Raw genomic sequence first — 16708 nt, forward strand, 5'->3', positions numbered from 1 at the left:
GTGTTTAAACACATTCCAAAGATAAATCTGAAGAGTGTGTAGGTACTGAGAATTTACTTAAAAATTGATTTAGGGGTGCCTGGCTGGCTCAGTTGGAAGAGCATGCAACTTTTGATCTCAGGGTCATGAGTTTGAGCCCCACAGTGGGTGTAGAAATTATTAAAAATACAAGTAAGGTTTTAAAAAATGGACTCAGGGCTCTTGGGTGACTTAGTTAAGTGTCTGCCTTTGGCTCAGGTCATGATCCCAGGGTCCTGGGATTGAGTCCTGCATCGGGATCCCTCACTCTCTGCCTCTGCCTGCCTCTCTCTGTTTCTCATGAACAAATAAATAAAATCTTTAAAAAAAAAAAAATTGACTCAGATGCATAATACTTTTCTTCTCATAGTGTAATTGAAAATTGGCCTTAAGAGAAGTTTTATCTCAAGAAGGTATAAGCAGTGCTTTATAGTTTGACATGCTATTAATAGAATGACATTTTTATTGAAAGCAGTCAACATCTATGTACACATTACTAGTTTTTTGTTTTGTTTTGTTTTAATTCCAGGATAGTTAATATGCAGTGTTACATTAGTTTCGGGCATTCAGTATAGTCATTCAGCAGTGCTGCATGTTGCTCAGGGCTCATCACAATAAGTATACTCTTAATCCCCTTCACCTATTTCCCCCACCCCCTGCCCACGTTTCCTCTGGTAACCATCAGTTTGTTCTCTATAGTTAAGAATCTGTTTTTTGGTTTGTCTCTCCCCCCGCGCCCCCCCCCCGTTCATTTGTTTTGTTTTCTGAATTCCACATGTAAGTGAAGTCATACGGTATTTGTCTTTTCTCTGACTGACCTCACTTAGCATTATACTTTCTAGATCCATCCATCTTGTTGCAAATGGCAAGATTATATTTTTAATGGCTGAGTAATATTCCATTTCTCTCTCTCTCTCTCTCTCTCTCTCTCTCTCTCTCACACACACACACACACACACACACAAACACACACCCCACATCCCACATCCCACATCTTCTTTATGCACTCATCTGTCGATGGTCACTTGGGCTGCTTCCATAATTTGTCTATTATAAATAATGCTGCAATAAACATAGGGTCCTATATCTCTTCAGATTAGCGTGCTTGTATTCTTTACCAGTAGTGGAATTACTGGATCATTTTTTTTCTGTTCTGCTCTATTCTATTTTTAGAATAGAATTCTGTTCTATTTTTAAGTTTTTGAGGGTTGTCCATACTGTTTACCACAGTGACTACACCAGTTTGCATTCCCCCCGACAGCACACATTTCTTTTTTCTCCACATCCTTGCCACCACTTGTTTCTTGTGTGTGTGTGTTTTTTTTTTTTTTAATTTATTTGACAGACAGAGATCACAAGTAGGCAGAGAGAGAGGAGGAAGCAGGCTCCCCGCTAAGCAGAGAGCCTGATGTGGGGCTCTATCCCAGGACCCTGGGATCATGACCCGAGCTGAAGGCAGAGGCTTTAACCCACTGAGCCACCCAGGTGCCCCCCCCCTTTTTTTATTTTTGTGTTTTTTTATTTTAGCCATTCTGACAGGTGTGATGTGATTTCTCATTGTGGTTTTGATGTGCATTTCCCTGATCATTAGCCATATTGAGTATCTTTTCATGTGTCTGTTGGCCATCTGGATGTCTTCTTTGGTGAAATGCTTGTTCACATCTTCTTCCCATTTTTAATTGGATTACTCGGATTTTTTGGTGTTGAACTGTGTAAGTTCTTTATATATTTTGGGTACTAACCCTTTATTGGATATGTTGTTTGCACATATCCACTCCTGTTCCTTAGGATGCCTTTTAGTTTTCTTGATTGTTTCTTTTGCTCTGCAGAAGCTTTTTGTTTTTATGTAGACCCAGTGGTTTATTTTTGCTTTTGTTTCCTTTGCCTCAGGAGACAAAGCTAGAGAGATGTTATGGCCAGTGTTAAAGAAGTCAGGGCCTTGTGCTCCTCTAGGATTTTTACGATTTCAGGTCTTACATTTAGGTCTTTAATCCATTTTAATTTATTTTTGTGTATGGTGTAAGAAAGTGGCCCAGTTTCATTCTTTTCCAGATAGCTGTCCGGTTTTCCCAACACCATTTGTTGGAGATAGACTTGGTTAATTTTTAAGAGGTATAAGTGACAAACATTTTTGGTTAATTAGAATAGAATACATAGCAATCAATTGTGTTTTATACATTATTAACATTACAATATATACTGCATGAGAGTTTTTGCTTCTGAAATTCTAGGATGTGGTGGCTGTCGAAACTGAAGTAAAATCAGTAGAGAAAAAAGTTTCAAAAATCAAAGCTGTCCTCTTATCAAAAGAAATATTTGATTTTTCACCAGAAGAACATCTTAAGCACGGAGAGGTAAGGAAGCATGGATCATTATTAAAAACATTTTCTCATAATAATTATTACATTTATTTTTGAATATGTAATAATACAGTATGATAAAAAGTACTTAGTCTTGCTAGAGTAATACCAAAATAAAGTTGGGAAATAGATAGGAATGACAATAAATACCATGTTTTAAATCATGCAGTACTGTCTGTAAAAAGGAAATTTTCCTGTAGGTTTTTTTGTTGTTGTTTTCATTTAATTTCTTCTGAAAACTTCAAAGTTTGGGAATTTTGCCTTAACATCAAATCCCGGTGCTTAGTAGTTCAAGAGCTTGAGCCTCTAAGTCAAGAGAACCAGGTTCTAGACCCAAGTGCATGCTCACAGGCTATGTGACTTCAAGCAATTAGTTAACATTTTTTGGATTCTCTTCCATATCTGCACATTGGTATTGTGGTGTTTGTACTAGACAATTACGTTGTATACAGAGCCCCTAGCACAGGATCTGGAACATATTAAACAGCATACGGACACTGATGCCCTCGCCGCCTAGCAGTTAGGAGCCTGTGCTTTGGAATCAGGTCGCCTGGGCTCTAATCCCAGCCCTGCCTCTTACAGTCGGACTTCCAGGGTCCTCTAACTTCTGTGTACTCAGTTTCCTTACTGTGACATGGAAGTTCTGATACCTACCTCCCAGGATTATATAAATCCAGGTCTTGTTGGAGCAGATGTCAGTCAAGCAACATATTATTATATTTTGGGGACTTCCAAAATTTGGCAGTACTGTTCAATTCAAGTATTTTTTTGAGCGCCTCCTGTGGGAGGCCCCATGCTAGGCTCAGGTGCTCTGAATGTCAAAGACAGCACTTGCCCTTGCACAGCTCACTCAAAGCACCAGTTCCGCAGAGAGGGACGGAGAAGGGAAGAGAAGGAAGGCTGGGGTGGTCCAAACACAGAACCTAGCCCTGCGGGTTACTCTTGCCCCAGGCCTTCTTTCCTGAGACCTTTAGCTGTCTGGTCACAAGTGATCTGAGAATTCTTTTGAGTCTGAGGCAAGGAAATGCTTTAAAAATGAAAACTATAGATTAAAGACTAAATCATACAGTATTTTCATTTTGTACAGACTTATCAGTGGCCATTTCTTTTCATTGATGTATCATGCTTATCTGATGCAATTAAGGTCATACTTGAAAACATCCGTCCCGTGAAGAAAGCCATCGCTGAACTCATGTCTTACCAAGTGGAATTGCAGAGACCCCAGGCAGGAATGAAACCTCTACCTGTGTTTCAGCGGATAAACCAGCTTTTACAGGATATTAAACTGTTGGACAATGTGACTCGGGAACAAAACGAACTATTAAGGGTGAGCCATTATGATGATGACAGCCAACTTATTGGCTGAAAAAGTGTGGCAAAAGATGGTTTTGTTTTCAGTTTTAGTGGTTGGGTCAGTGAGATTCTTATGACCCCAAGATGTTGCCTTTGTTGATTCCTTTCTGTTCTCTTCCAGTTATTATTATCCAGGAGGAGACATTTGATAAAAGAGTATCTTACTGCTCAAATTCTCAGTTCTTACTCCTGTTCGGTCAGAGGCACTAAAGCGTAGTTATGATCTGTTTGATTCTATCCTACAGTTACTGAAGTAAATGCTGTGGGGAGAGATTTGAACCTGAGCAGCGTATTTGCAATTTCATGAGATGCTTACAGTAACCAGCACCACAATAACCTCTCTATACATCTCAGTTCCTTTTCTATTAATCGTCTCATTTTATTTTCTAACATATGATACAGATAGAGGAGGCACCTCGCCTGCCTTATTTTTCCATATAAGGGGACAAAAGTCAGAAGGTTAGATGACTTGCTGAAAGACCATGGAGTTAACTTGTGTCCAAATTCATTTGTGTGCAGATAAGACAGGAATTTGAGTTTCTAGACTCCTGGTATCATTCATTTTCCATACCAGGGTCTCTTCCTTCTGACTGGTGACATCTTTCAGCCTCTCTCCAGAAGGTTTTTTTTGGTTTGTTTGTTTTGTCTTGTTTGTGTTTTATTTAATTTTTTTTTTAATTCTTATGTTTTGACTGATCTCCAGGCCCAGGTCAGGAATAATTATTAGATAGAAATTACATTTTTCTTTGGTTTGCTTTACTAGATTAATAACCGCTTTCACAAGAACAGAAAGTTGCTGAAAGAGCCTTAAATTCCACAGATTTTTCAACTCCGTTGGTAGATCCCATCCTGCCCTCCCAACCACCCACTGGCTTTTCCTGATTAGATGGGCTGGGATAGGAGAAGAGGTTTTTTTTTTTTTTTTTCCCCTACTTCCAACCACCACCTGATTGTAGGGAGAAAGCTGCTCTTTGTCCCTCTTCAGTTTCATTCCCATTTAGCTGGCTACTGTGTGTTCTCCTAAGATTTGAAGATACTGTAACCTCTGGTTTGAGTCTTAGCTCATAGAATCTCTCTGTCCTGGCTAGGGACCAGCAGATGTCATTTCCTAACAACCACAGGGAGAAAAAAAATCAGGCGCTCTCTGTACTACTTTGTACTACTTTTTAATATGATAAAGAGGAGAAAACAAAGAGAAACAAAATTTGATCTATTCTTTTTATGCTTTTTTTGGTGCTTTGTTGGTTTCCTGGTCAGGAAAAGAAGATAACAGTTATAACTATGCTTTAAAGTGGCTTCTTCATAGGATGAGAAGAGGGGAAATAGAAGAGGAAATTATATTTTGTGTCAAGTTAGGTCTCAAACTGTGCTGCTAAAATTTTCCTTTGTTATTGTGTAGGTGGAAATCGGATGTCATCTCATGTATTTCAAAACTAAGTAAGCCAGTGGTAATGAAAATCATTAGAATATGGTACATTTCTCTTAATTTTTTTTTTGGATATTATAAGTACCCTCATTGTGGAAAACAAGACAAATTACTTGGGGGGGGTGGGTAATAGGATGTAGCTTGTTATTGAGGGCTGGGGATCAGGTGTGTGCAGTGAACATAGTTATTTATTTCTAGCCTGCAGCTAAAATTCTGATTAAATATTAAAGAAAATACAAGGAAGAATTCTACATTGACCAGGAACTTTGAAGTTTTAAAAGGCGTTTTGCTTCATTGTGTAGCGTACCAAGGAAATAGCTATCCTTTATCTTTCTATCATACTTTGAACATACAGTTTAGTATACAGATAGGTTTGAGCTTCACTACTTCTTAACACTAGCTTCAGTGTGTTGTTCTGGTTAACTTTGCCTTTTCCTCCTACAAACTCAGACTGCTCTTGAACCCTCAACCTCTTACTCATAAAATGCACATCACTGATCCCAAGGGCTGCTGGGTGAGGACGTGGTTCAGTGAGAAAATTCATCATCTCTCAGATCACATGCCCTTTCCACTCCGTATCAGTAATGTCACCTTTCTATGTGGAAAGCATCACATGGAGCAGGCATTAAAAGAGCCTGTATTTTCATAAAACTTGGCAACTTCATGTTAACGTGCCATAAAATGCTTCCCAGAATAAGCCCACTAAACCGGAAATACTTAAGAGCAAAGGCGTGTCTTGCTATGCTTGTACTCCCGAGCGCGGCTCAGGGTGTCCCGGCATCCAGTAGAGCAAGAAAGTCAGGCGCCAGCTCTTTTTCTGTCCATATTTAGGCTACCATTTTCTCTTGCAAACAGTGTGGGTGTGTATTTGTTGTAATTGATTGAAACTTGTGGTGGCGATGGACGTTGAAAGTAATCCATGAATCCAGTCCTTAGATTATGACAAAGATTCTTCTTTTGGGGGGCTTGTTTTATAGATTGTCATAAAACAGACTGATGAATGCAATGAAGACATAGAAAATTTGAAGCAGATCTTAAATAATTATTCAGCTGAGTTCTCCCATGAGTGTGTATCACCAGACCCAGCTGCCAACCTGACAGAAGTACAGGTATGTCTCTTTCATTTTTTTGTCCTGCAGTTCATTCTATAACCACTTACCAAGCCACTGGTGTCTAGGATCTGCCTTTGGGATGGTACGGTGTGTTTCTTCCTTCTCTCTGCCAGTTGAAGGTATATTATGTGTAAATTCACTTTCCATTCCTGTTTCACAAAATCGGTGCATTTGGGTCTGAATTTGCTCTGCTACTGAAGAAGCTGGTGTAACACAGGATATTTGGACAACCTGACTTTCCATCTCGCTTTTTGAGATGGGGGCCAGGCAGGGTGAGTGGGCTAGGCTTTTTGTAGGTAAAGACCCTGAACCCTGTTGTAATGAAGACTTTCATATATTACATAGTATTTCCATATGCCATAATTAGCAATATCCTGTGGACCCAGTTATAGTGGTGGTCATATTGAACCTCTACTGCTAGGGGTTTTTTAAAAATTTAGTCTTTATTTTTGAATTAATGTTTTTATAACAAAAATCCTGAGTGTGTGCCAAGCATTGCAAAGAGCCGCGTTTATCCTGTCAAGCTGATTTGGGCAAGCGAATGCTATGGTATTCCAAACCGGGCTGTGACACTTGCTAGCTGTGAGGTCTAAAGCAAATTACCTACAGAGGGGTCTAAGGGGAGACACCTATTAGGTGGTGGACTCAGTAAGGCAGACTCAACATTAAAGACTCAGTATAGTAGATCTGTTAAATTTCCCATTACATTAAAAAATACGAGGACCCCAAAGAGCTTTGGTTTATATGAATCATATCTACTGATAGAGAAAGAAATGAAAACTCAAACATGTAAAAATAATTTAGTTTATTTTAAAATAACAATACACCCATTACATAGTGATAGAAATAACATATTTTTATGGAAGAAGTTACAGTTTCCAAAAGGAAATGTAGTGAGAGGAGTGACTTCGTTTTACATTTTTGCAAATCTCAAATGTCTGGCTTGGTAGAAGACAGCTAGGTTCTTGTCTGCTTCTGCATTCCGTCTGTTGAGGTGTGTAGTTGTGTTTTGAAGTACATGAAAACAACCCAGCCTCTCAACAACATGTACTTGGAAAAGAAAGGAATATTTTAATAACCCTTTTGAATAATTGTAGAGATTCTTTGAAACTAAACTCCAGCCAGGAGAAGTTACTCCCAGTTTTGTCGTTAAATGGAATCCAGATCCATGTCAATGAACTTTCATGCCCTTGGATTAAGATCCATTGGCCTGTTTGTATTTTGAGTGCATCTTCTAACCGTGCGTGGTTTTATGACATCATGCTTGATCGTGTGGAAAATTTTGTTTGGCCAGTTACACAGATCCTCCAAATATGTTAACCTTCCAGTAGTTGATATTTAAAAAATTCACATTTGCTAATATTAACACTTACCTTTTCAGGAAACTCTGTTGTGTTTTCTGCAAAAATAAGTATTAATATTACAAATGTGAATCTGATGGACCAGGTGTCCAGTGAAGCTAAGTCATCCTCTGAGGGAGCTTATAGAGCCTTGCCAGGTCGTTTGGCAACACAGCCAGGATGGGGAGGAGCTGTACCATCCCAGACATTCATTCCTGGCTCTGCACACCGAATAGCATAGAACGCTCATCACCCCCTTATACCAAATGATGCAAGCTCCTGGGGGCAGGCAGCAGCCTCAGCTAGCTCACAGCAGTGCAAATACTCTTTCTGCACAGGGACATATCGAAGGTATGGAAAAGCAGATTCTGAGTTTGAACCAGAAGAAAGAGAACCTGCTGGTGGACCTGAAGGCTGCCATACTAACCCTTCACCAGCATTTACAGCAAGACCAGCCAGCATTAGAACAAGAAATGCCGTCAAGCGGCGCATCAGAGGAGGAGGGAGTGGCTGAGAGGGATTCTGAGTGGAAGGTGGGTAGGACTTCAAGCTAATGTTGGTCCCACTCCCCACAGGAGTGCTGAATCGGTGTTATTTGTCCCCTGAAAAGCCTGTGGCATCTAGGGTGATGGCCTATGGGAATTTTTTTTTTTAAGATTTTTATTTATTTATATATTTGACAGGCAGATCACAAGTAGGCAGAGAGGCAGGCAGAGAGAGAGGAGGAAGCAGACTCCCTGCTGAGCAGAGAGCTGGATGTGAGGCTCAATACCAGGACCCTGAGATCATGACCTGAGCCTGAAGGCAGAGGCTTTAACCCACTGAGCCACCCAGGCGCCTCTGGCCTATGGGAATTTTAAAAGTGGAGCTATTTGCCTGAGATTGTTCACTAGGGGATATAAATCCTCGGGCTGGGTCTGTTCTGAACTCAACCTGGAATTCTTAGGCCCAGGTCACTTGAGGTGTGAATGGAATTCCACGGGCAGGAGGGTGGGAGCATCCCTGGAAGGATCTTCGTCCCAACCGGTTAGCCCAGTGCAAAGTCAAAAATGGACCCGACCCCACACTCAGCCCACTTGGAGCCCACACCCGTGGATCCCATTTTGAACTGTTGGAGGACAGGCCACAGGGAGCGATGTGGGTAAAAGGGATATAGGATTTGACCTTCATGGGTGGGCGGGCTTCTTGAATTAAGCGAGTGAACAATTAGCTACATAAAGACGCGGCCGGGCCAGGATCCTGGGGATGTTGACCAGCAAAGCGGCTACAAGTGTTTGTGCTGTGCCTTTCAGGTGAACAAAACCGGTTCCATGTCTTTCCTGCCAGCGCTCACGGAAGAGGCGGAAGAGAACTCCCTGAAGAGTGAAGTAAGGAACATGATTTTCTCATTACATGGTGTGAGAACCAAAATCGCTAAAAGAAGTTCAGTCCAATGGGAATCTCTTAAAAATGAATGGAAACACAAGGATTTTAAAATATAATGCCAATGTTTTATAAGGGTGATTGAAGCCGTTCTGCTACATTTTTTTTTTTTTAAGATTTTATTTATTTACTTGACAGACAGAGATCACAAGCAGGCAGAGAGGCAGGCAGAGAGAGAGAGGGGAGGCAGGCTCCCCGCCGAGCAGAGAGCCCGATGCGGGGCTCAATCCCAGCACCTCGAGATCATGACCTGAGCCGAAGGCAGAGGCTTTAACCCACTGAGCCACCCAGGCGCCCCATTCTCCTGCATTATTAATGTCAAGTGTGTCTAAATCCACTTCATGCCCGAGTGGGAGAAATGTAATTCAGATACACTCGTTAGCAGAAGGGAGAAGGTGAAGTTCTTAGTCATATCCTGACTTCTGAGTACATCCTCTGAAGTTTGGAGAGTATGTTGCTGGGTTGGCACTCCCAGTGTGCTTTGTAGAATTTTATTTTTTCAGATTTGAATTTGTTTCCAGATTGATTAGTCTGAAACAGCATTGTGTTAGCAGCTAACGCTACTCATCCTTACGACTTCGGTAGAACAGATTGAAGGGGACATGGACCGTTGTCTTTCCTGGTATCAATTTTCATTCCATACTTTAAAAACAAAAGTTATGATGGGTCTTGTGCCAAAAGGAAGGAAATTGCAGCAATCGGTCTTTTCTGTGTCTCACATGTAACCACTAGACACTTTCTCTGCTCATTTTATGGACTGTTAAGTAGCTCCCCTCTCACATGGAACCACCGGCTTCCCTATAGAGCAGGACAGCATGGAACAGAGTGGTAGGACAAGGGAGAGCACAGGCACGCTGTGCGCTCAGACCACCAGACAACTTCATAATCTGATTATGCCCCTTCACGGCAGATGGAATAGTGAGAACAGAGGAGGAACCGGGGCCAAGAATAGATAGCCTGGGCGTGTGGTTCTAATTTAAGACCTCTATTTGTCGCTGAGCTGATACGTTTATAATATCCATTGTTTGTCTTTGGCAACAGCAAAAACACACGTTCATCAGGCCGTTATTTAAAGATAACATTTCAGGTTACATTTACCAAAGCAGATGAAATTCCTAAAGCGCCATATTAAAGAACCTTCTCGAGAGATGGTGAGCTAGCTGACTTCCAACTTTTCAGAATATCTTTTAGGCTTCAGGTAGGGCAACCGCCTTTGGACTCCTATGATTTAGTTAGCCAAAGAAAGAGGTGAAAAACAGGAGGTGGGGGATTGAGGGCTATGGTTCCACTGCCTGGTAAACTGAGTTTTCCAAGAGAGGTGAGTAGGATGCTGTGAGGATGGTAAGAAATGACTTCTTCACTAATCCATTGATTACTGTGTTAGAACGGAGATAAGAAACCAGAGCCATCTTCTGGGTCTTGGTCCTTACTCTGGAAGCATGATAGGGATGTGGAGGAAGATAGAGCGTCCTCGTCCTCTGGAACCATCATTCAGGTAATACTGAGCATAATGCATTTGGTGGTTGAGGGCTCACAGGGACAGTAATGGACATAAGTCCAAGGAATTTCTTGTTTGACAGACTGTTAGGGAGGGAACTTGCCGGGGCTGAATTTGTTTTAAGTTTCTCACCATCACTTCTGCACAAATTCAAAAACAGCCAAGTACTTGCTTATTATTTGCACTTCTGTTGTGTACTCAGTGATAACAGGAGAGTATTTTCTGAGAACTCCATATGCAAGAACTCAGACTAACATAACTCAAAGGAACCCCTCTTTATTTTAAGATTTTTAAAAAATTTATATATTTGACAGAGAGAGAGAGAGATCACAAGCAGGCAGAGAGGCAGGCAGAGAGAGAGGGGGAAGCAGGCTCCCTGCTGGGCAGAGAGCCCAATGTGGGGCTCAATCCCAGGATCCCCGGATCATGACTTGAGCCCAATGCAGAGGCTTAACCCACTGAGCCACCTAGGCGCCCCTAGGAGCCCCTCTTTAAAAGGTTCGCCATAGTGTTTCAAAGCATTTGACACACCTCTCTTTTGGGAGTAGTTGGGAGAGGAGTCTCCCTTTAATCCCCTTTTTGAACAAGGTAGTGTGTAATGTGTATTAATGTCTTTTTGTTCGTTGTGACCTTCCAAATCTTCTCCAGCCTCTCAGACTAAAGGGCAAGTGCCCTTATCTAGGAAAATCATTATAAGCTGATGGGAAAATGATGTTTTCCCCCTCGTTCCTGAAATATCCCAGCATCATCGCCATCTGCCTCCAGCTCCTGGCTCTGGTCCAGGGCTGCCCCTCCACTCCCTGCCCCTAAGCCAGTCCTTTCGTTAAACCTCAGCACCAGACTCTGCCTCTTGACCGGTTCCTTCCCTCTCTATCTGAGATGTAGTCAGTCTCCCCATCTCCAGCAAGTCTTTCTCCCTCGTGGTCCCACCCTTCTAAACCAGCTGAGCCTCCCAAAACCCAGACTGTCTTAGAGACTGCCTTGCATGCCCGGAATGCCCTTCTCTTCCAGCCCGCCTGTAGACAGCATGCTCATTCACCTACCAGGGCCTGTCATCTTCCACCTCCTCCAAGAAGCCTCCGCCTTCCCTTCATTCTGGTAGCATTCTGAACCTCAGTTAGGACTTACCACACTTTTATGCACATATGGACACAGTTCATTGAACAGAAGGACTTTTATCTTTTACGTGTTTATATCCTGTACTGGGCTCAGCATGGTACTTTAATGCATTGACTTTCTCGATCCTGCTTCTGGGGTCAGTTACTATGCTTCCTCTTGTTCATATCCAGAAGTCTTTACTGGGGGCTTCTCACCTTTGGCCACTGATTATAAATCAAATTTTTGCCCCTGACTATGTTTAAATTGCCACTGACTTCTAGAACATCAGTTTAGTGCCCCTTAATGAGTCCTAATCCCTTACTGATCTCTCCAGCATTAGACATTGTCAGCATCTTTTCCTTCCTGAAATGCAGGGTTCCTTTGGCTTTCTAAATTCTGCACCCTCTTGTCTCATCTCCCTGCAGCCCCTCCTCTGTCACCTTCTTTTGCCCCAGCCACTTGATGGTGGACATTTGTCTGGTATTCTGTCCCCTTCCTTCCCTCATTTCCCTCAGGGCAGTTTTATCTCCTGTAGGTTTGGTAGTCTCTCTGTGCCAGTGATCCCACATCAAGCCTCTTGTCTTGACTTTTCCTTTAAGTCTGTTTTACATTTCTACCTTGCTGATAGATTTCTCTTTTTGGATGTGTTTCCTTCATCTCAAACTCATTTTACCAACTTCCTTCAAAAACTACTTCTTCTAATTTCTCCACGTCTGTTTATGGCACCACTCTTTCCTCAGAGTCTAAGACAAACTTCAGAGTCCTCTCAGGTAAATCACTTCTCTTGCCTTCCATGTCCAGTCAGTGGCCAAGTGATGTCCATTCAGTCTTTACATCCTCCTTCCCATGATTTTGCCATCCTATTCCAGGCAGTTGTGACTCTGCCCTGGACTTTTGGAGTGGCCTTCTAATTGGTTTTAGAGCCTCCAGTTATTTTTCTGAGTGCATCTTAGTAACTGATGACTCTTCCTAAAACCATTACCTGATTACGAGATTCTGATTATCTGCTGAGTAAAATGCATTCTTAGCCTTTCCAGACTTCACTATCCTGACCTCCCTTTCCAGTTTTGCCTAAGCTTTACTTTTAGTTCTGATTTGTACCTTTCTAATAGCAGCTCTTGTTTTCAGTATCAGAAGCTGAAAAGTAACATTTTGTTAGTTACTTCTAGATGCTTTCTATATGTCATCTTGTTTAGTAATCACATGCATGAGTGAGGTCCTTGTAATCCCACCTCGGAGGCTCAGAGAAGCCCAGTTAACTTGTCTGAGATCAAGCAGCTTGTAAGTAGAACAATCAAGATTGGCTGATCATACTTTTCCTGCCACATGATATTAATTATTTGTGTATGTATCATTTTCCCATTGTTTAACCTTGGTTAACTTAATAAGTGGGAGTGCTGGATCAAAGTGTACATCCATTTAAATGGTCACACACATTATCAAACTAGAAAGTTTGCCCTCTAGAAACACCATAACAGTTTTATTCCTTACAGGAATGCATGGAAATGCCGCAAACTGACATGGGTTATTTTCAATTTTAGCCAGGCTTATCCAGTGGTTTAAATGACATTTGTGTTCTAAGAATGTTGAATATGTATTTATTGGCTTTTATATTCTTATTTTTAAAGATGTATTTATTTACTTGAGAGAGAAAGAGAGCACGTGTGCACATGTGCAAGGGGGGGGGGCGCTGAGGAGGGAGACAAAGGGAGAGAGAGTCTGAAGCCGAGTCCCTTCTGAGTGAGGAGCCTGATGTGGGGCTTGATCTCATGACGCTGAGATCATGACAGGAGCCGAAACCAAGAGTTGGAACCAGGATTGGGACACTTAAGTGATTCTGCCACCCAGGTGTTCCTGTTTTGTATTCTTTTATGAATTGCTTGCTCATGCCCTTTGACTTTCTTCTCTACATAGGGTTTGATGTTTTCCTTACTGACTTATAAGGATATATATTACGGATATTAACACATTGTAAGCTATTATCTCAGTCTGTTAATTCATTTTTAACTTAGGTTATGATGCTTTTTAAGGTAAACATTATTTTTTTATGTTGCTAATACTAACATTCTTTCCCTTTCTTGTCAGCTTTCAAAGTCCTTCCCCACTCCTAGATTAGAAAAAGATTACTTTTTTTTAAGAGAGTTTTTAGGATATAACTTTTACATTTAAATATTACAGGGGCACCTGGGTGGCTTAGTTGGTTGATTGACTGACAAGCTCTTAATTTTGGCTCAGGTCATGATCTCAGGGTTGTGAGATCAACCTCTATGTTGGACTTAATGCTGGGCGTGGAGTCAGCTTGAGATTCTCTCTCTCCCTCTCTCCCTCTGCCCCTCCAACCCCGCTTGCACTCTCTCTAAAAATCAATTAATAAATATTAGATACAATTAGAATCCACTGTTAGGAGTGAAACAATGATTTGGTTATACTTTCTCATGAAATACCAGAATAGTTCCCAAATTTAATAAGTTAATCTTTCCCCTTATTATTTGAAAGGTGGCCTTTAGCATATAATTGCACTTAATTTTAGTTCTCCTATTAATCCACTTAAATACAGAATTGTATAGATTTCCTTGTAGGTTCCTCATTAACTAGAGAGCTTTGGAAAATTCAAGTCTTTCAAATAAAGACAAACCTGAGGGAACTGATTTTTTTTTCCCCCTAACAAACCAACTTTTCTCTAAATGCGCCTGACTTTTCTGGACATTTCTGCAGTCAGGTGATACGTAAAATGAGCCAAGGCAGGAAGTTTTCTGGACTTCTGGTTCTCTTCTTTACAGGAGGCAGCTGAGAAAATAAGCACATGTGATAATCCAATGGCCCAAAGTCTTGCACCAGATTTGCTGAGTCCCAACCAAAGAGAGGAGGTAAGTCCCTACCAGTAACAAGCAAACCGCTTGGGTACCTGGATGAGCACACAGAGCTGACCAGGTCTCTGTGTTTGCAATACTTTGTATATCGAGGCAAGAGTTCTTTGTCAACTTAAGCATCTTCATATGTGCTGGCAAGCTGGAGAACTGGAAGATTTGCCATCAGATAGTGACAGCATGTAAGCATGGTGCAGAGCAAGGAAGGATTTAGCGCTTGTTCACCCTTAAATATCCAGAGTGAGCTAGCCTTTCCACCAACAGCTACTACTTTCTTCTGTAGCTGTAACTTATGTAACAAGTTTGTGTATGGTGGTGCTGGTGAGGGGAGACTTAGAGATGTTTGTAGAATTGACTGTAAAATATTAAGGAGTAAATTCAAAGCATTGGTATTTTGACATGAAATACAGCTGCCGCCAGAAAATTAGCTTGCATTTTAACTGAATCCTGTTACTTCGATCAGTGGTGTGTCAATGCAGAAACCAAGTTGTGTGACATTCCCAAGTGAGAGCCTAACTTGGATGCTAGAGCATCGGCAAAGTCATGTGAAGAATGTGGACTTGTGCACTCCAAGGCATAGTGAAGTCAGGGATTGAATCATGGTGGCCTGGCCCCCGAGCCCAGTAAAGGGTTGGGTATTACTAATTTACGGTTACATGGTAGAGAGGACATAATTCTCTTTCACAAGAAATGCTTGGGTAATACTTTTGAGCCCCCCCCCCCCGCCCCCTGAAATGCACAATCATAAAACAGTCACTTAAATCATTTTTGGCTTTAGAATTTGGGGCTGTCATTTAGAAGAGATATTTAGCAGGGGTGTAATTGTGGGGAAAAACTGTAGACTCTGAATGAAAAGATGGCAGAGCTGTGTTACCTCAGGCAAGTAACTTACACGTGGGCCCAAGCTTCTCAGAAGCAAAGTGGTAAAATGGGAGGTGAGTGAATTGTTTAAGCATTAAATGAACTTAGGTTTCTTTGATTATAAAAAGAGGTGGGTGAACTGGTTACTGGCAGGTTTCCCAGGCCACCTTTGCAAGTGCAGTTTCTATGGTTGCAAATATTCTTTTTTTTCCCCTTCCGTTCACCTTTGGATTCTCTTCAGTGTCAAATAACTAGCAAGTCCAGCCCAGATTAGTTACCCAGCTTCCTTGTTTTCTCATTAATTCAGTGAGTTAGTGAAAAAAGAAAGAAACTCAATATTGCCATTAAAAAATGTGTGTGGGCCATGATAGGTGCTCAAATAATGTTTTTGAATAAATAAAGAAGGTCGATGGTAAATCTGTTATCACAGCCTATTTAGGTAATATCAATGATTGTTATTTTGGGTGACAAAAAAGAGGATCCCCCAATCTTTGCCAGCAAATATCTGAAAACTAGAAATTAATTAGTTGACTGGCAGTTGGTGTCTGGCAGTAAAATCACACAACTGTTGCTTTTAAGAAATCTGGATTAAAAAAAAATCAGGATTAAAAAAGAAAATTGAAACCAGGTGACTCCCAAGTGCAGACCCAACTGTGCAGAGAAACACAAGGCAACGGAAGACTTTCTTCAAGAAAGGTGATTCTTAAATAAAAATATTGACTTGAAGGCACGGGAGAAATATGTTTTGTCAGTAAAGATCATACAGGTGAAGTTAATACATGGTCGGGGGAGCAGGTGCAACTCAGAGACACTTCTGCTAAGCCAGCTTTCCTAATACTCACCATGTGTGTGAAAAATGGATATTTTCACACCCTGCGTGTTGTTGTTACCACTTGCCTATTTTGTTTACTTTTGTTGTACAAAATTCTGTAGACATTGGGAATTTTTCTGCCTTTGAGTTGAGTTAGGGTATACATTTGTGAACTGTTTTGTATTAGATGCTGACATGTAGTTAGCAAAGTGTTATATAGAAAATATTGTAGTTTATCGTAATCATAATAAATACTTACTGAGATCAATAATCTTGTAGAGCAAACACAAATTCCTAAAAGCATTTTTCTAGAAGGGTTGATAGAATCTTTCAGTATTCTGGAAAAGGATGTGAGAAGCAAATATATCTGTGTATCAGATCTTCTTTTACTTCCATATTGAAAATATCTAATATATATTTTTTAAGATTATTTATTTATTTGTCAGAGAAAGAGAGCGCGTGTGCGCACACACACAAATGGGGAGCATCAGGCAGAGGGAGAAGCAGATTGCTTCCTGAGCAAGGAGCCCAGTGTGGGACTC

At 41.1% G+C, this 16708-nt stretch overlaps 1 protein-coding gene across 2 annotated transcripts in view; it reads left to right on the forward strand.

The window, feature by feature from the left end:
* The window catches only part of SYNE2 (spectrin repeat containing nuclear envelope protein 2), a 328404-nt gene that overhangs the window by 212571 nt on the left and 99125 nt on the right, over positions 1-16708 (forward strand). For both annotated transcript variants that reach the window (XM_080809784.1, XM_080809785.1), the window contains 7 exons: positions 2250-2372; positions 3523-3705; positions 6135-6266; positions 7948-8142; positions 8902-8976; positions 10416-10526; positions 14408-14494. In XM_080809784.1, coding sequence (XP_080665910.1) covers positions 2250-2372; positions 3523-3705; positions 6135-6266; positions 7948-8142; positions 8902-8976; positions 10416-10526; positions 14408-14494 — 906 coding nt within the window. The remainder of the gene's footprint in view (positions 1-2249; positions 2373-3522; positions 3706-6134; positions 6267-7947; positions 8143-8901; positions 8977-10415; positions 10527-14407; positions 14495-16708) is intronic.

Source organism: Martes martes (assembly GCF_963455335.1).
Source record: "Martes martes genome assembly, chromosome: 7".
Lineage (NCBI taxonomy): Eukaryota > Metazoa > Chordata > Mammalia > Carnivora > Mustelidae > Martes > Martes martes.